Consider the following 21,242-nt stretch of genomic DNA (forward strand, 5'->3'; position numbering starts at 1 on the left):
CTCATTAGCCGTACCGATTATCCTCATTAGGATCGCGGGGGGGCTGGAGCCCATCCCAGCCATCTCCCGGCAGTGGGCAGGGGACACCCCGAACTGGTTGCCAGCCAATCGCAGAGCACACAGGGACGGACAACTCATTCGCTCGTTCACACCTAGGGACAATTTAGACCGGCCAATCCACCTGAAATGCATGTTTTTGGAACGTGGGAGGAAACCGGAGTGCCCGGAGGAAACCCACGCAAGCACGGGGAGAACATACAAACTCCGCACAGGAAGTCTGGAGCTGGATTTAAACCCACGACAGGTTCCCATGACATGAACTGTGCCGCACAAGCGCTAACCACTGCGCCGCCGTGCTGCCTGTCAGTAAACTGTTGGACTAAAATTGATGGATATAGACCTCCAAAGTGAATGCTGCCCCCTTGTGGAATCTGTGACTCATAATTCTACGAAAAATCTAAGTGAGAGGCTTTATTCATCGAAAAACATTTGACGAAAACATCCATCATGGGCAGTAAACCGTAACATTACAAGTAATGGAAACAAACGTCAAAAGCCAATGCTGCCCCCTAGTGGGAGCCATCAGTCATAATTTTACAAAAAAAGATAAGTGAGAGGCTTTCTTTCGCACATTATTTATAAAAGAACGTATTTGGCAAAAATATACGTCCTTGTCAGTAAACTGTTGGACTAAAATTGATGGATATAGACCTCCAAAGTGAATGCTGCCCCCTTGTGGAATCTGTGACTCATAATTCTACGAAAAATCTAAGTGAGAGGCTTTATTCATCGAAAAACATTTGACGAAAACATCCATCATGGGCAGTAAACCGTAACATTACAAGTAATGGAAACAAACGTCAAAAGCCAATGCTGCCCCCTAGTGGGAGCCATCAGTCATAATTTTACAAAAAAAGATAAGTGAGAGGCTTTCTTTCGCACATTATTTATAAAAGAACGTATTTGGCAAAAATATACGTCCTTGTCAGTAAACTGTTGGACTAAAATTGATGGATATAGACCTCCAAAGTGAATGCTGCCCCCTTGTGGAATCTGTGACTCATAATTCTACGAAAAATCTAAGTGAGAGGCTTTATTCATCGAAAAACATTTGACGAAAACATCCATCATGGGCAGTAAACCGTAACATTACAAGTAATGGAAACAAACGTCAAAAGCCAATGCTGCCCCCTAGTGGGAGCCATCAGTCATAATTTTACAAAAAAAGATAAGTGAGAGGCTTTCTTTCGCACATTATTTAAAAAGAACGTATTTGGCAAAAATATACATCCTTTGCAGATCCCAATTCCCTCATACAACCATCCACGGGAGATAAACAGTCCATTACAAAAAACAATTCGAACTTGAAAATTAATATGTCTGAGAAGATCTGCCTAAGACTGGTAATCAAAAGCAAAATATAATAACTTGATCATTTATTTTAGTTACCTTTTTTCGCATGATGATTCAAACCCGACGAAAAAATAGAAAAAAAAATGCACAGCGTTCTTTTAAAATATTGATCTACGAGCGATTTTTCCCAGGCCCCCTTCAGAAGGTCCCATAAATAAATCTCCGGCTCTTTGTTTTTAAATCCATACCAGGTCGGTTCCTCCTTCTTGTGCTTTACGAGCTTTTCCCACCGGTGGACGATTAAACCGATTTTTAAAAAAAAAAGAGAGGTGGGGGGATAAGCCTCAGGCGAAAATCCCGTTTGTTCTTTTTCTTCACTCTCATTTTCATTGTGTCCAAATTTTGTTTTGTCTTTTTTTCTTCCGTTTCTTGTGTTTTCCATCGGACCTTTCAGAGATATGTTTCACACGTAAGTTTACTCGTTCTGTATTGTCCTCTTCTACTTTTCCCCCTGAATTACAGTGCCTAGCGAAAGTACTGCTATCCCCCACCAGCCCCTGCCCCCAAGGTTTTTTGTCATATTGCCAGTTTTCAGGATTAAACATTTTATATTGTATTTATGATTAAAAAAAGCAAGTTTTGCAAATATATTGGCTCCCTGTTCTCTCATCTCAGCCAACTGGCTCCAGGAGTTCCCTGATGACTTCCGAATGATCAAATGCCAACCTAAATAACTAACAATGTGTCATGAAGTCTCAGTTTAAATGCACCTGCTCTGTGATGAGCTCAGAGGTCAGGAGCCACTGGAGAACAGACAACTTTGTGAAGACCAAAGAACACACCAGGCAGGTCCGAGATAAAGTTGAGGAAGTTCAAAGCAGGAATGGGATTCAAGAAGATTTCGTAACATTTACACATCTCCTGGAGCACTGTGCAAGCAATATTATCAAAATAAGGAGGGCATAAACACACTGAAAACCTTCCAAGACCTGGTTAGCCCAAACAAGGAGAAAACTAATCAAGGAAGCAACCAAGAGACCATGATCACACTGGATGACCCGCAGTTATACACAGTTTAGGTGGGACAATCTGTTGATACAACAACTTTTTGTCGTCCTCTTCATAAATCTGATCTTTAAGAAAAAAAGCCCTTTCTGAAAAAATACAATAACAAAGGCCCGTTTGGCATTGACAAGAAGCCACAACGGAGACAGAAATAACATGTGGAAGAAGGTGCTTTAGTCAGATGAGACTAAAACAGAACTGTTTAGGCTGAAGGCAAAGCGTGTGGCGTAAAAATTACACTGCACAACACCCAGAAAACAACATTCTCACTTTCAAACATGTTGGTAGCAGGATCTGGGGTTGCTTTTCTTCAGCAGGGATTGAGAAGATCAATGGAGGGATGGATGGAGCCAAATACAGGCCAATTCTGGCAGAAAGTCTGCAAGGGAACCTTCCAACAGGACAACGACCCGAAATATAAAGCAAAATCTACAATGGAACGGTTTAAAACTAACACTATAAAAGTGTTAAACTGGCCAGGCCAAAGGCCAGACCTCAATTATATCGAGCATTTGTGAAAAGATTTGAAAAATGCTGTGCACAATCGTTCACCATCAAACCTTAAGAAACTTAAGCTGTTTTTAACAAAAGAATGGGGATTTTTGTTTTGTTTTAAGAAACTGAGGCTGTGAAAGGAGGTTGTACCAAGTACTTACTCAAGCGGGACGATATTTTTGCAACATTTGATTTTCAATTTCATTATTTGAAAGAATAATCTAAAATGTTGCATACATTTGGTTTCTTTTCACAATTCTCTCACATCTTGTTAATTCATATAAAATATTTTTAGTGTTTACTTTTAATTTAAAAACCTGAAATGTGGCAATATGTCGAACTGTTTTTGGGAGTGGGGGTAATACTTTTGCAAAGCACTATAGCTTTTCCTTAGCCCCTTCGTTAGCATCTCTTCCTGTCGGCCAGCTAATTCAACTCATTAGCGCCGAGCAAGGTCTTAAAATGACGTACACGCAACCGGGGAACAGGAAGTGTATTATCATAAGGAAATCGATGAGCTACTTACAGCTCCTAACGTTAAAGGGCGGACATCTTTGAAATGAAATCCTCCCCCGTACGGATTTGGCTTTAAAGAGCCCCCGCTACGCTTTCTAGCGCTCGTTAGCATTGCATTAAAATTCTTAATCTTTTCAATGTTCAAAGATGCACATTTTGGGAGGAGGATCAAAGTCTTAAATTATTGTGAACAATACAAAAGAGGCCTAGAGGCAGAATAAGCAGATCTTTCAGAAAATGAATCATATCAAATAGTGTAAATAAACACAACAGCAAAGTTTACTTGGAATTCAAAGACATCAACGCTACACTAACACAAGCTCACCTACATATAGTTGAAACATAAACGAGATCTAAATGAAAAACAAAAATGAAAGGAAGAAGACACGGGGGATTAATGTAACTGCACAAAACAAGAAACAAAACCATGCGGAATATGTTGAAATATGATTCCTAAATGAATAGAACAGACTACAAACATAGAAAGAAACAAAGACAACGTGGGATATAGTTGAGTAACAACTGGTTCTAATTGAACAAAACACTAAAGAAATATTCACACATGGATAGAACTCCATAATGTTCCAACCACAACAAACATGAAAGTGAGAAGTCGAATGAATAATTTATAGTCATTATTGCTCCGGAGAGGAATGGGCGCCCAAGATACACCACAGGAAATAGTGCCCCTATGTCATTATACAAGTATAACGAAAATGGAGGGATTCTCCTTTCAGCGCAAATTATAAAGGTAAACATTTGCAAAAGGACAACAATGTTTAAAAAAACAATATAAAATCATACATAATAAATTTGTGCATATTCATTATTGCAGCTGTACAGAACAATTATGTTCCTGAACACTGTAGATAGGAGTCCAGGGTGGTAATGGCTTTTGGGAAGAAGCTGTTCCTCAGGCACCGTATGTGTTAGAATACCAACTTTACAACCTGAACAAATCAAGACAGTATTCAGGGAACATAATTAGGAGTGGGTTTTGTAACTATATAATGTTCTTAAACCAGAAAGCTCTAACAGAAGTATAAAAGGAAGACGACACAAGAAACATTCTACACAAGACCATGAAATGTTATGCAAGACGTAACTGAACGAAACATGAAAGTAGACAGCAAAGAATATGTTGGAACTCTACCTAAACAAAACAAGAAACAAGGCAATGTGGTATATGTTGAAACACTAGATCTAAATGAACAAAACTAACTAACCGAACAAAGAAAGGAACAAAGACTGTGGGATATAGTGGAATACCAACTGGTTCGAACTGAAACTAAAAGAATAACTGCATAATGTTCCAACCACAACCTGTACTATCAGAACAAAACATGAAATAAAGAAGACACAGGATATGTTAGAATAACCAACTCCTTCTAACTGAACAAAACAGGGATGTAAGAGGACACAGGGAACCTAATCACGCATGGATAAAATAATATAATAATAATAATAATTTCCTTGTATTGTCATTCTGTGTAACAATGTACACAGAACGAAATGTCGATTGCACCTGACCCGTTGTAGCGAGCCGATGCAGCCGCAGCCAACAGAGGGCGCCGCCGACCACTTTTTAAGTCTTAGGAATGACTCGGCCGGGGCGCGAACCCGAACCTCCCAGTCTTCAAAACAAACCGACTCTAGCAGAACAAAACATGAAATATGGTAGAAACAGGATGTTAGAATACCAACTCATTCTAACTGAACAAAAACAAGAAAGTAAAATATCACGGGGAACATAATCCCACACTTACATAATGCCCTTGCACTAACCAGTTCTAGCAGAACGAAACATGAAAGCCAGAAGACAAGTTTTGAGAAACTCCTTGCACTCACTTAGCAAAAATGCTAAACACTATTTTGTTAGCCTTCCTGGTAATAGCTTTAAAAACATCCTAAAGGTAAATGAGGCAACTCTAGCTAAACGACGCTAACGGATGCTAAACAGCAAGCAACCAACATCTTCCGCCATTTTGCAGCGTCGTCAGAGGCTCCGCCCCTTATCGTCACCACCGGTATGGCGATTAGTGAGTATGCCAACATGCTCGCCGTGGCTAACTCGTTTGACGTTGGTGTGGTGATCTAGCGCTAGTTTAGCACAAATATGCTAGCTTACTGGTGGGTTTACTAACTGCATTTAGAATGATGTAGTTTTTGTGGCATTTTGGAGGGAGTGGCAATTTTTCTAACTTAAATGCATTTTTCCAAAACAAAAGGTCGATGAAGACAACCAAGTTGATTGGGATTCGTTTTAGTGTTGGCATATTAAACAAGGAATCAAATTAAAGGAAGAATTGATGTTACAAGTAGCATCCGACTTGTGCCCAACTGTACTTCCGACCACGGCCAGCAAAACCTAATTTTTTCTAACGGATGCTAATTTTTTCCCGCCGATGTTCTTTTTCTAATTCTAAGTCTGGCACGTAGTAGCCTGGAAACACATCCGCCAAATTTTGCAGTCAGCCGGCACAGCAATCTACCACTACACTCAGTACAGTGACTGAATACCATCCTGGCAGCAGAGGGCGCCATTGCAACAAATTTATGGTCGGTTGGTCGGAACGGATACCGGTCGTAAGTCGGATGTTAGCTAAAGCCTTCGTTTCTTAAAATAAAAACAGTTGTAGGGATGTAAAAAATGAAAATACATAGTCTAAAATATAAAAAATATTTATACTTTCCTACTACTGCTAACTTTCCTCATTGCTTTCGAAAATTCACATTTAACACAGTAATTTCACATTGCTAACAATCATTGTTTTCTCATTTTGCCTTTTTGGTTTTTCAAAACAAAGAATAATAACACGTAACTTATAATAGTGCTTGAATAATGCCCATCTAAAAAAATGAGAGTAAAACGTCAATCACATTCTCATTGTTAAAGCCCACCTAGCTTAATGCCAGCGAACTATGCTAGCACTATCACTTCACCTGTAAATAACGTTGAAAATTTACTAATACCGATACAAAACTACAGTATATTACTATATTGTCATTCGTTTACGTGTTAATTTATAATAAAAATGATATTAACAATAAGTGATTGAGCTGGAAACAAATTAATTTCAGCTACTACATACCACAGGTTAAAGGATCCGAACACCCACCCACCCACAAACTGAATGTATGAATTTAATTTATAAAATAAATTAGCATTAGGAAATTGTATCCCTGTTAAAACAAAAAATCGGTCCGGATAATCGACGAATAATAAAGCCCAAATCTTTTTATTTTCCAATTTAATCTAAATATAAAAGTATGTCATTTTCTGAGGTCGATAATATTTCTACTCTCTTAAACTTTATTGACATTGTCGTTAACAAAGAAATTCATTACATTTTTTTGTTATTGTTTTGTTCATTACATGTGTGCAACATTCTGTTTTATTTCATTTCTTTATTTTTGCTTTTACCATTTTCATCATTTCCAAAACTGTTTTTCATCCCCTTCTGTCACCCTGCCCCCATTTACCCTGTCGACCAATCATGTGACTGTGCATCATCGACTTTGCCGACGATGTCGCCATCGCCGGCCAACAGAAGGTAACTTTTTGCACACTATTTTTTTGGACCGACGTGCGGGTTAGCAATTCGGGGTTCGGGTTAGAATAGGGTAAGGGTAGGGGAAAGGTTAGAGATAATGGTTGAGGGCTAGGGTTAGAGGGTTGTCTGGGCAACAAAAGAGTAAAGTAAACAAAATTACATTAATACAGTTTAAGTCTGGTTTCTGTGCAGTTATTTTTCTCCTTTTACCTTCGGGGTCCTTGGCCGATCACACACTTACCAGTTTGAAACGCCCACCTGCCTGGTTTGTGACGCTGCCCCTTTAAAAGGGGCTGAGCTAAGGCCGCACAGTTCTTTTAACACAGCATAGCGGAGAGAGGAAAACAAGACTAGGAGAGCAGCCCCGGTGCTTAGCATTGCAGCTAAGTTCTCCAGCCAGGAGTTCAAACCTGAGAACCACGGTTTCACGTCAAAATGTATGTAGCAGTCAATTCCGTCACTTCCCACCGTGAACTCCGACCAGCTGATCTTCCCTCTCGTCTCATAGTTACACCCCTAGTTGGAATGTAGTATCTATTCTACGCATTTTTCCAGCATTGGAAAAGGCCACAAGTGGTTGTGTCATGTTTGTCCTCCAATAAAAAAACATGTTTAAAGAAACACATATTTCACCTTTTTGATTTAACATTTTTCGACAAGACAGACAAGTGGCTTCCTGACCTGTGGGTTGCTGACCCACGGTTTAGAGGGTTAGGGCTATAGAATTAGGGTTTGAGGTTAGTGTTACAGGGTAAGGTAGGCAGGGTAGGTTACAGTAAGGTAAGTGCTAAGGATTAGCAGGTCAGGAGGTTGAGATGAAGGGGTTATGGTTAAGCGGTTAGAGTAGTGTAAGTTAGGGCATGGTAAGTTTGGGAAGTGTAAGGGTTACAGGGCTAGTACAGAGCTAGGGTCAAGTTAGAGTTAAGGGACTAGGGTTAGAGTGTTAAGAAAGGGTTGTACCAGGGGTCTCCAACCTTTTTTAAGCGGATAGCTACTTTTTGCTACCTATTAATGCAAAGGGAGCCCAGTTCAATATACATTTCTAAAAAAAAAAAAAATGCTTGTACTAGTTATTAAGTGGTAAGTATGTTGTTACCAGGTTTGTTTTTGGAAGTAGTAAGAAGAGAGAGAGAAAGAAGACAGAAAGAGAGAGAGAGAGAAAGATAAAGAATAAAAGAGAGAGAGTGGGGGAGGGTTAAGTAAGAAAAATAAAGGGAGAAAGTAAGAATGACAAATAAATCAAGAAAGAGAGAAAGAGAAAGAAAGAAAGGGACAGAAATAGAGACTGTGAAGGAGAGAAAGGTTAAAAGAGAAAGAGAAAAAAATCGAGAGAGAGAGAGAGAGTCATAAAACAAGAGAAAGAAATGAAAAGGAGGGATAGAGAGTGAGAAAGAGAGAAGTAGAGGAAAAGAGAGAGAAAATTAGAAACAGATATACTAAAAGGGAGGGAGGGGGACAGAGAGAGAGAGAGAAAGAGAGAGAAAGAAAGAGAGAGAGAGTGTCATAAAACAAGATGAAGAAATAAAAAAGAGGGATAGGGAGTGAGAAAGAGAGAGAAGTAGAGGAAAAGAGAAAATGAGAATCAGAAAGAGATACTAAAATGCAGGGAGGGGGAGAAAGAGAGAGCGAGAGAGAGCGAGAGAGAGAGAGAGCAAGAGAGAGAGAGAGAGAGAGAGAGAAAGAGAGAGAATTTCAGAAAGAGTCTGCGGTAACCAGGTTGGAGACCCCTTGGTTAGACTATTTTTCTTCACTGACTCACAAACAAAACTAAATGATAATAAACTAATATTACAATCTCAAAATCGTTTTAATAAACAAATTTCGTTTTGCTGATTTGTTTTGTGTGGATGCGTTTTTTTTAATGATGTTGCGCACGACTTTGACATTTTTCTCGCACTTTCTGATAAGATGCAAATAATTGCTACATTCTTTCGGACATTTTTGGTTAAATTGAAATGACGTCTTGTCCTTGTTTGACCACTTCTTGCATATGCATGAACTTCCTTTTATTAATTGTTCATCCTTCTTAACGAACTACTAATTTCATACGTTTCAAGTTTTTCTATTTTTTATTTTGGTGATGGTTGAAAAAGAAGCTGATATTTTTGTCCAACAAAAGGATCGAAATATACATTAAATTGTAAATTCCGCATCAAGTGCATACTATAATTGTTGGCAGTGGCATGCTAAGACGATCACTAGGTACTGCTAGAGCTGCTGCCTTTCCTAGAAAATCTTATTTTTATTGAATTTGGATTTTTCTTTTCTTAAAATGATGAATTATATTTATCTATGGAAAATGCATATACAATTGTCAAGAACCGGGACAGGAGGAGAACCCAAATGCGTGACGTTTCTCACACAAGCTTTTATTTTACGGGAAAACTGTTTTACCCAAACGCTAGTGATTCGGCGATCGTTGGGCGGGAGACGTAAGGCAGCAGTCTGGCGTGGAATGACAGGAAGCCAGAGGCCGACAAGATCGATACCAATTGGACGAGCACATATCGGACAGATGGGGTCGATACCGGACGGGACGGAGAGGATTGATATCGAAATTAAACAGGACAAAATAGATGGCAACAATATTGGACAGGAAACATAAGCAGGAAACCGGACAGAGTCAAAACCCACGTCTTGCGGGTGTAGAGGTTCGTTGTCGGACTGACAAAGGGTGAGAGCACTGAGCTTAAATAGAGGGCAAGCCAATCTGTCAACAAGCCGCAACTGGCCCCACACGGGTGGGGCCAATTGGGTGCCATGGCAACCGTAACAACAATTAGATACATTTTTCAAATAAAGGTTGAATTTTGTTTGTGGGAATTTTATTTTACTTTCCTTTTGTTCAAATTGATACTTTGATAAATATCGGTTCACAGATCCTTTAACCACTAGGGCAAGTACACCCTTGCAGCACTTATCAGTCTCCATGCGATTTAGGGTTTGCGGGTTAGCATATAGTATTGGTTCCCATGGTGACCACGAGCAGGAGAAGCCTCCCGATCTCAGATACAGCACTTCATCATCTACTGTTGTCTACGTCATGAACCGGAAACAGGATCAGGACCCAAATGCGTGACGTTTCTCACACAAGCTTTTATTTTATGAGAAATGGGGAGTCATGCACGTTAGGCAGCGGTCTGGCATGGAAAGACAGGAAGCCAGAGGACGACAAGATTGATACCAATTGCCCGATTAGATATGACAAATGGGCTACTGGATAGGACGGGACAGACAGGACTGATAGTGAAACAGGATATAAAAATAAAACAGGACAAACAAGACGTAAGCGAAAAATGGAGAGAATAATAAACAGGACAAAAATAGACGGGAACGAAGCTGGAAACCGATATCAAACAGGACAAAAAAATAAACGGGAACAATACCAGACAGGAAATGCCAACAGGAGATAGGACCGAGTCAAAATCCACGTCTTGCGGGGCAGAGGTTCGTTGACGGACTGAAAAAGAAAGAGTGAGAGCACTGAGATTAAATAGACGGAAAGCCAATCCGTCAACGAGCCGCAGCTGGCGCCACATGGGTGGGACCAATTGGGCGCCATGGCAACCGTGGCAGTATATATAATATACATACACATACATCATAGCAGTTGCATGCACAGATGAGCACTGGGTGCTGCTTGAGCTCCTGCCCCTCTGGAAAAATATTTTTATTTGATTGGTATTTTTAAAAATCTTAATCAGGGCAGCACGGCGGCGCAGTTCTAAGGTCTTGGGAACCTCCTGTGTGGGTTCAAATCCAGCTACAGGACTTCCTGTGCGGAGTTTGTATGTTCTCCCCGTGCTTGCATGGGTTTCCTCCGGGCACTCCGGTTTCCTCCCACATTCCAAAGACATGCATTGCAGGTGGATTGGCTGGTCCAAATTGTCCCTAGGTGTGAATGAGCGAGCGAGTTGTCTGTCCCTGTGTGCCCTGTGATTGGCTGGCAACTAGTTCAGGGTGTCCCCTGCCCACTGCCCGATGATTGCTGGGATGGGCTCCAGCACCCCCGCGACCCTGCTGAGGATAGGCGGTGCAGCTAATGAGATGAGATGAGATTCTTAATCAGCTTACTGATACTCTTCTTAACTTTGGGCGAAAATAAAAGTTTTATTTTAAAATATTGGAATCAGTTTGAAAACTACCCAGAAAAGTGTTAGCATATTGACTATTGGCATAGCATCGCCATTTTTTTTCCCATTTCTGGACTACTGAACAGCTTAAAAAAATCAAATCATAAGCTATCAGTTACACCATTTTATTTTTATGTTTCTCATCTGTTTCACTTCCCTGTCCTTCCCTCCTTTAACAAGCCTCTCTCCTCTAACGATCACCTCCAGCCGCTCTCATCACGCTATCCGGAATTCAATCGCTAACGTCAATATTGGTTTTCTTAACCACTTTCTATTATCTGTTTATCGGGCGCCTCGGGCAAACATTTAAGTAGAGACGGCGACTTTTGCCGCTGTTTACAGTCTTTTGATGAGCAACGCAACCTTTGTAGCGGGAAGTATCTGAGAAACTCGATTTCCCGGCAGATGCTCGGGTGCGGCGCTTACCTGGAAACGTCTAAAAATGCTCTACTTCTCTTGTTCCCAGGGGAACCCAGCGCTCCCAAACTGGAAGCGATGGTTCAAAACCAGGGCAACGCTCTGAAAGTCAACTGGGTCAAGCAGGACGACGGCGGATCGCCCATTAAGCACTACCTGGTCCGATACAAACCTGTAAGTATGCGCTGCTCACAGTATTTGCTCTTCAAGTCTTAAAGCCCTAGGGTGTTTCTTATAGTGACCACTAGTGGTGTAAAATACTTCATTTTGATAAAACAGTCTTGATTCAAATTATAAGCATAAAAAATATGTACCGTATTTTCCGCACCATAAGGCGCACCTAAAAGTCTTTTTTTTTTTCAAAAGTTGACCATGCGCCTTATAATACAGTGCGCCTTATATATGGATCAATGATGTGTCGCAAAGTCTTGCAACTAATGCAACAGCCACCGACTAGATTTCCCCCCGAACGTGAAGTAGTCTGCGGTTTATGATGGGATTTATATACCGGCGTTTCATTGGCTAACCAATGTGTCAATCATCATTTGAATCGATCAATATTGGCTAAAGTTATTTGGAGGTAAAGGGGGCGGATCCTTTTTATCATTTACAGGCTCGCATAGGCTAAAGGGGCAAAACAAACCCTGCAATTGGCCAAAAAAGATGTGTCAATCATCAGTTGAATCGATCACTATTGGCTAAAGTTATTCAGAGGTAAAGGGGGCGGATCCTTTTTATCATTTACGGGCTTGCATAGGCTAAAGGGACAAAACAAAGCCTGCAATTGGCCGAAAAAGATCAATGTGAATAGCAAGTTTGGTTAGTTGTCTACGGCATAGAGAAAGCATGTTTTACCATTCTGTATTTGTAAACATTTTATTCTCCTGGATTTAGTACACTCACGGATATAAAAGGACCATGGTTGCACATTATTATTGAACACAACGACTTCGGTGAGCTACTCCGGCTATATATTTTCCCAGTATCTTGTTTCAGAGTGATATTGATGTTTCTGTGATGGGTCTTTTTTTAAATTAAACTCAATTCCAAGTGTTTATTGTCATATGCACAGTGAAGTTGCGAGCGAAAAAAAAAAAAAAAGAAACTAAGGAATGGTTGGCATTTCTTGAATCCCAAGACTTTAACTTTCCGAATGATATTTGGAACGATGCATTTGAGTGACATCGTACGGACACCGCATCCGCACGTGTCTACGACACGTATTTGCTTCTTTGCAAGCTTTCGGAATGTTAAGGGGGTAATAAGTTTGACTGAACTATCTGACTGTTTTGTCGACGTTCCCATTGTAGCCCCTCTTAATCCGGTGCGCCTTATCTATGGAAGAAATAGTTCCAAAAACTATTTTTTGGGGGTGCGCCCTATAACCCGGTGCGCCCTATAGTGCGGAAAATACGGTACTATTACCTTAAACATGTTTATAGGTTTAGAAATGTGTAATTATTGTCATGATTACTGATGTGACTCAGCTGTGCCCGCTCTTTTGGCGCTAAACCCCGGGTTCTGATTGGCTCCCTGTCACTATTTGAACCCAGCCCTGTCAGTCCCCTGTTGTCGGTCCGTCTGCGAACCTCAAGGCAAGCCTTTTTTGACCCCCTGACTCCCGCCTGTCCCGTTTTTGCTCCCGTTTGTCTCGGCTGCGACCCATTTTGATCCCGACCATGTTTTTGCTCTCCTGTCCCGGCAATCGACCGTTTTTCCGTCCCTGACACTGCCATCGCTCGCTACAGAAGATCCACTTCCGTGTTCGCATCACAATCCGAGTACGAGAGTGATTTTCTTCCTGCCTACAGCGAACACTGGATCGTAGGCGCAGCCCTTCCTCTTTCCTTCAATAAAACTTGTGGTAAACGTCACGCAAGTGGGTCCTGTTTCCGTTCTGGTCTTGACAATTATACTACACAATTTGACATATTTGGCAGCGAAGCTACCCTCAAATGTGATGGTACTATAATTCCAACATGCCTCACCTTTTTACCACTGTTTTCTTCTCTAGCCACTCATATTAGCTAGCCTACAGCTACTCTCTATTGTTATTTCTAGCTGCTTCGTGTACATAAAGATTTATTTGTATTTCAGTGTCACTTGCCTTCCAAAGCGAAAGTTGCCGGATCCTGTGTTTCAGTTACGTCGTCTTTTTCCACTGTTTCCTCTTTAGCCACTCATGTTAGCCACTTGGCTACAGGCTATAACTTGCCACTAGCCACTATTGTTGTCGTTATCTTCTCCTGGTTCGACTTTTACTGTTAGCCGCCTTCCACAGAGTGTTATTCAAGCCAACAATTCAGGAACCTTCCACTTTTGTACAGATTCCCTTTTCAGCCACTTATGTTAGCCACTTGTCAAATAACTGCTTTTACTATTCTTAGAATCTCCTGCTGTATCTTGTCACTCACCTTCCAAAGTTATTCATTCAAGTGAATGTCGCCAAGTTCCGTGATTTGAGTTTTTTCCGACTGTTTCTCTCTCTAGCCACTCAAATTAGCCACTTGGATGCAGGCTATGGCTTGCCTCTCTTGTTTTCATTACCTCACTCAACTTCTACAGATGGTATTGCAAGCCAGCGAGGCAATGTACTGTGATTTTGGAAAAAGTTTACTCTTTACCAGTGTTTCCTTCTCTAACCATGTTAGACACTTGACTGCAGGCTATGGCTAGCCGCTATTGCTAGTTTTTGGGTCTCCTGCTTCATCTGGCGCCACATGGGCGTCTCCTTTCGCCTTCTCCAACCGCTCATGCAAGCAAACTCTTCTGAGTTCCGTGATTAATGCATCCTCTACTTTTTTCACTGTTTCTTTTTCTAGCCACACATGTTAGCCATTTAGCTGCAGGCTACGGCTTGCAGTTAGCTGCTATTGTTATTGTTAGCTGCTCCTGCTTCGTCCTTCAGCTTTCTTGATTCCGGCATCCGGCTCTTGTCGTTGGTGACATTTTTTCCACTATTTCCTGCTCCAGCCATTTATGTTAGCCACTTGGCCGCAGTGTATGGCTTGATGCTTTTTGTTATCTGCAATTGCCCTGTATAAATAAAGCTTGCTTTGTCTGTCAGTGTCACTTGTCACTAAATTGTGTGCTTCAGAATCCAGATGCTTGACTAATTTAATATTTTACTGGCCTTTTTAGTAGCTTCTTCCACTAGCGGTTAAAGTTAGACGCTTATACCACCTCTGACCAACTTCGGCTATTCAATCTTTTCAGCTGCTCCGGTTGTATGCAACTCATTTATTCATTCTGTCACGGGTTCCCTTCGGACTTCCATAGTTTGTCTTCTTTGACTGTACACGTTCAGCCCAATTTTAAGCTACAATGACCTCTAGTAGTGAATTCTTACACCCTGTCACTTGAATGCTCAAACAGAGTCTCAATATCCGAATCTCTCCTTTCAGAAACACGTGTCGGACTGGAAACCAGAGATCCGCATGCCACACGGCAGTGATTATGTGATCTTGAGCGGACTGGAATGGAACACTGAGTATGAGGTCCGGATCGTGGCCGTCAACCAGAAGGGAAAATCCGAAGCCGGGGTCCTGTCCTTCAGAACGGCCTCAGAACCCACCACCATGCCAGGTACTTCGACACACGCACACCATCGTGAAAAAAAACAAGTTAAGTGCTGATTATTGAATTCCGATCACGCCATCAATTCTGGGGATGCACAATAACTTAGTTTTATCAATAATCAATAAAATCCTGCTTCTGTAGACCAATTTCGAAGTTGTTTTTAACTGCATGCTATATTTAGAAAAATGTCTATATCTACTTTTATCAATTATAGCTTTTAATGATAATGCTACTTGATAGGGATGAGTGATATTTTTTCTTAGCCCAGGCATGTGTGCTATTCAGTATTGGAGCAGTTATATATATTTCGAAGTGACGCACTGTAATCCCTCGCTACTTCACGTGGCATAATTGGCGCCCTCACCGCATCGCGGGGTTAATAAATTCTTCTGTAATCCATTATCCCCAATTGCATAATGCTGCTAGCGGGGACCAGGAGAGCGCACTTTTTTCTGGCCTGGTTGCTCTTTTTTTGCCGTTATTTTCGCCTTATATAAACTGCACTTGTGCGGTTGCGATCCATTATCACCGATCACATATTGATGCAAGCAGGCACAGGCAGCACATTTTTGTCGGGCCTTGCAGCTCTTTTTTGCTGATCTCTACACCGAAAAGTGGACTATACTCATGCGGACGCATTCCATTACCCTCCATCGCATATAGGAGTGGGGAACGACAGGTCACACTTGTCTCGGGCTTTTTTGCTGTTTTTTTGCTACACTCGTGCGGCTGTGTTCCATTTTCCTCGTTCACATATTGCTGCGAGCGGGGGCCAGTAGAGTGCACTTTTGTCTGGCTTGGGGACTCCTTTTTTGCAGTTATTTTTGCCTAGAATAAACTGCACTTGTGTGGTTGCGATCCATTATCATTGATCACATATTGGTACGAGCAGGCACTGGCAGCACATTTTTGTCTGGCCTTACGGCTCTTTTTTTCTGATCTCTACACCAAAAAGTGGACTGTACTCATGTGGACGCGATCCATTACCTCCAGGGACCAGCAGAGCACACTTCTCTCGGGCCTAGCGGCTTTTTTTGCTGTTTTCCCTACCAAAAAGCTAACTGCACTTGTGCGACTGCGGTCCATTATCCCTTTTAGCATATTGTTGCATGTAGGGATGGCCAAAAGGGACTTTTGGTCCCCATTAACAGCGCTAAACGAAGGATTACAGTATATTCACATAGTTAACACACACATGATCATTTACATGTTCTATAATTTTCTTAGCCAAGGCATGTTTCATTCACTATTGGTAAATGTTAATGGTCTGCATTTCTATGGGGCTTTTCAAGTCAATGAAGACCTTCCAAAGCGCTCTACAATGTGCTTCACAACATTCACACACACTCAAACACCGATAGCAGCATCAGCCATAAGGATTTAGTGTCTTGCCCTACGACACATAAGCTGGGAATGTCACGGGACCGGACCAGATCGGAGGCAGGAGGCAGGAAGGGTGAACTCATTCGCGTTAACGATCAGTTACTTTTATTAAGGAAATAAAAGTCGTCCAACACTCAGGGACAAAAACAAAAACAGGCTTACAGGCAAACAGGAACTCAGACTACGAATACTAACAAAACAGGCTTTTACTCAGAACGGGCAAGTACAGGTTTCCTCAAGTCAAACAGAACAGAATAATGCAAAGTAATGTAATGAACCCGCAACCTGCAATCCCCAAAACCCGCCCTTAAGAAGCAGACACGCAAATTATGAAATCTGCTACAGCCGGTGCCAAGGGGGTGGGGCCAGCCGGTCGCCACGGCCACCATGCTGGACATGACAGGGAATCGTACCTGCGACCTCTTGATCCCAAGACGAGAACTTTACCTCCTGATCTACTGACGCACTTCTTCTTAATTTTTATTTTTACAAAAAAACACACCCATAATCGTAAGCGCCGTCTGCAATATCTTTTTATTATTACTGACAAACAAAGTAGGTATTGGTCGATCGATTGATACCGTCGATATCTATTATCTCCAACACTAGCTTTTGGAGACATGTTTATTGAATTCATATAATATTATAGTTATTTTGGTGGGGGGGGGGGGGGGGGGGGGGTTCTGGATATGCCATTCAATTAAAAACCTAAAAAGTTAAAAGTTCTCGGTATTGGTGTCTTGTAGCAGTTTGTATTACTTATTGGTAGGTAAAAACAGTTATCGTGCATACTTATAATTTAATGAGTTTCTGCTACTATAGAATTATAGAACTTGCAAATTCCAACATTGACCTAATATAACTTTAGTGCCGCGTATTGTTTGGGTTGCCATTTAAAAGCCAATGGCGGATTCTTCAGTCGCACGGAGAAGTTAATTTGCATTTCAGAGGTCTACCTCGCGCTATCCCATCGCCCGGGATGGATAACGATAAACTATTGAGAGAACTGCAGCTCGGCATCAGGCCCGGAACGCTTTTTTTTTTCTCTCTCTCTTTTATTTTTTTAACTCGTTTTGTGGTTTAATCCTTGAAAAGACTCCAACGGTCACGGCCGGCCTGCTTTTCTTCATTTCTGTAGGAAAAGCTTTTCAATTCCTTGCCTAGAAGGTTTTTTTAGCATCTTCACAAGAAAATGTCGGCATTGAATTGCTATCTAAGAATTGTCTATAGAAAGAAACAAAAAACTGATTTACTTTCTGCACGAAATATGAAAATTATATTCAAAAAAAAAGCTTCACACAAGATCATTGCATTTGGGCTGTCATTCACTGGAGCATAGATGGGCAATCTACGGCCTGCGGGCTAGAGGCTTTTTCATCAAATGATAGAAATCTAATGAAAATATATGTTGTTGTAAATATAGTACTACTTATAAAACATATTTTTGGTGCCGACTTTATCCTTTTGTGTTCTTACAACAAATAGAATAGAATAGAATAGAATATACCTTTATTGTCATTGTTACAAAATGGGTTAACATATTGTGACAACGAAATTGGGCATGACACTCCAGTTTTACACATTCACAGTGAGGTATGAGCCAAGAAGATAAAGGAACAGAGAAGATAAGGTTATAAAACAAGGGGGATAAGGCTATAGTTATAATTTACATGGTATTTACACAAGAAATGTCGGCATGTGGGATGTTACATACAGTGTTGTCGTGATACCGTTGGTATCGTAAGGGTTGTGCAATATTGCATTTGGTGCAAAGTTATCATAGTGCAAAAAATAGTCAGCATATGCATTGGTGCAAACATAGACAACATAGTGCAGAAAAAAGGAAATGGTCAGACATTGTGCAAGGTGAGCAGTAAACGTAGTGCAGTCGACATGTGCAAGAACATAGACATTAGTACCATTATATTCGTATGAGGTAGTGTTGGCACAAGTTTTCAGGTTTTTGTGCTGTGTCTGTTTTGAGCAGTGAAAGGTACAACTACAAAAATATTAGAATAAAAGAACAACATTTCTACAAAACTAAATATCAAAATTTTGTGCATAAAAACAGGGACCCTAATCTAGTATTTTGCTTTGATTTTGAAAATAAAAGAAATACTACAAAAAAGTACAAATATACTACTACAGTGATACTATAATAAAGAAATACTACTACAGAAATATAACAAAAAAACAGAGAAAAAAATACTACAAAAATACAACTTTGGAGAATATTACAAAATACTAAAGAAATACTAAAGAAATGCTACAAAAATACTACTATGGAAATACTCTAAAACACTTCTACAGAAATACTACAACAAAAACATTAACACAGAAATATTATGACAGAAATTCTTTAAAACATACTACCACAGAAATATTCCAACATAAATACTCCAAAAATACAACTACAGTGATACTCCAAAAATACTAATGACATACTACAGAAAGGCTGCAAAAATACTACTATGGAAATACTCTAAAATACCTCTACAGAAATACTACAACAAAAACACTACCACAGAAGTATTATGACCGAAATACTATAAAAGATACAGAAATATTCCAACATGAATACTACAGAAATACAACTACAAAAATATGAATGCAATACTACAAAAATTCTACAAAAATACTAAAAAATACTATGAAAATACTACAAAAGTATTACTGAAGAAATACTACAAAATAAACCTACTGAAGTACCACAAAACAACTACAGAAATTATACAAAATCTGACTGCAGAAATACTACATAAATTCTAAAAAATACATCTAAAGTAATACTATAGAACTAAATATCAAATTTAGTGCTTAAAACAGGGATGTTGTGTAAAATGTTCTCTAATTGTGAGCATTTCAAAACCAATTAGATGAAACTAATCTATTTTTTTTAAAACATAAGGGAATATAACATGTGATCCATCTTCAGGATCGGCCCCTTGGCAAAAATATTTTAACCTAATGCGGCTCACCACTGTAAATAGTTGCCCACCGCTGTCCTACAAGGATTAAATAACTTGTTTAGAAGAACTAAAAGAAAATATTGGCTTTAAATTACTATCTGAGGGCCAAAATTTCAAAATAAATCAGAATTTTTTTTAATCTTTTAACAGGACAAAACTTGATAGCTTTATCAACCTCATTTCATTTGTGCTGTCATTCTCTCAGCTACCACTAGAAGGAAGCACACATGTGCATGACCCATTACGATACATTGTGATGTGTTTACTGGGAGAATGTGATCTTGATTGCATGTCCTTGACTTGACCTTGATGGACTGTCTCCAGTTGAAGGAAAAAAATATTTACTAGGGATACACGATAATTATCAAGGTGATAACGGCTAAGTATGTTAGCACAGTTATTTGGTGATAGACAAAAAAATACCCAATAATCTGTCATATGACGCCACCTTGTTATATGAAATTAGCTGATACCCTTCTGAGAAATATTTATTTATGTTCCTCAATAAATATATTTTGTTTTTCTATAGAAGTAGTTGTATCACTTGGTCATGTCGCCTCTATATGTCTTCATAATGTGAACAAAGCACTGGAGACCTGATTTGTTGGAGTGTATTCATGCAGTTATGTTCCTCATTAGAAGATATTTGGATTCTCTGTAGAAGTGGCAAAACTTTGTCGTGTATCCTCTCTACTTCTGCATAATGTGAGCGAGGCACTGGAGAGCTTGGTTAGTTAAAAAGTACTCATGTATTTATGTTCCTTATTAGAATATATTTTGATTGTCTGTAGAATTAGTAGCACAATTTGGTCATGTCATGTCTCTACTTCTTCGTAATGTAAGCGAGGCACTGGAGAACTTGGTTAGTTAGAAAGCATATATATATATATATATATATATATATATATATATATATATATATGGTTCTCATAGGAATATATTTTGGTTTTCTGTGGAAGTAGTAGCACAACTTGGTTGTGTGTCCTCTCTTCTTCTACAAAATATGAGCGAGGCATTGTAGAGGTTGGTTAGTTAGAAAGTATCTATGCATTTATGTTCCTGATTTGAACTTATTTTGATTTTCTGTGGAAGTAGTAGCACAACTTGGTCGTGTGTCCTCTCTACATCTGCATAATTTGAGTGAGGCACCAGAGAGCTTGGTTAGTTAGAAAGTATCTATACATTTATATTCCTTATTAGAATGTATTTTGACCGTCTGTAGAAGTAGAAGCACAATTTGGTCATGTCACATCTTTACTTCTTTATAATGTGAGGCACTGGAGACCTCGGTATGTTAGAAAGCATGTATGTTCCTCATAGGTATATATTTGAATTTTTTGTAAAACAGTTTGCACATTTTGGTCGTGTCTCCCCTATACTTCATCATAATGTGAGCGAGGCACTGGAGAGCTTGGCTTTTTAGAAAGTGTGTATATATGTATGTATGTATTTATATAATTTATCTTCCTCATTAGAATATATTATGATTTTATTGAGAAGTATCTCACAATTTGGTTGTGCCTCTTCTTGACCTCTTTATAATGGAAACAAGGCAAAGAGTTAGCGGTTATAGGTCTCCAGAAGCAGGATTTAGATATCGTAGGAAAGAACGGTTATGGTGCATCCCTAAAAATGGCAATGCGCTTGTTAGGCTGTGGGAAGTTTGGATCCGCAGAAACACACCAATCAAATTCGAGCTAAGTAAAACAAAAGGGATCCCACTAACAGCACAGCGTAGCCTCATGCTAATGCTAAATAGCATCCATTGTGTTGTTGTT

At 39.9% G+C, this 21,242-nt stretch overlaps 1 protein-coding gene across 4 annotated transcripts in view; it reads left to right on the forward strand.

The window, feature by feature from the left end:
- Nucleotides 1-21,242, forward strand: part of ncam1a (neural cell adhesion molecule 1a) — a 285,897-nt gene that overhangs the window by 246,451 nt on the left and 18,204 nt on the right. For all 4 annotated transcript variants that reach the window (XM_088320617.1, XM_088320618.1, XM_088320619.1 and 1 more), the window contains 2 exons: nt 11,583-11,707; nt 14,938-15,118. In XM_088320617.1, the coding sequence (XP_088176743.1) occupies nt 11,583-11,707; nt 14,938-15,118 (306 nt within the window). The remainder of the gene's footprint in view (nt 1-11,582; nt 11,708-14,937; nt 15,119-21,242) is intronic.

This window comes from Urocampus carinirostris, chromosome 17 (genome assembly GCF_059441175.1).
Source record: "Urocampus carinirostris isolate Australia breed hairy pipefish chromosome 17, RoL_Ucar_1.0, whole genome shotgun sequence".
In the NCBI taxonomy this organism is placed as follows: domain Eukaryota; kingdom Metazoa; phylum Chordata; class Actinopteri; order Syngnathiformes; family Syngnathidae; genus Urocampus; species Urocampus carinirostris.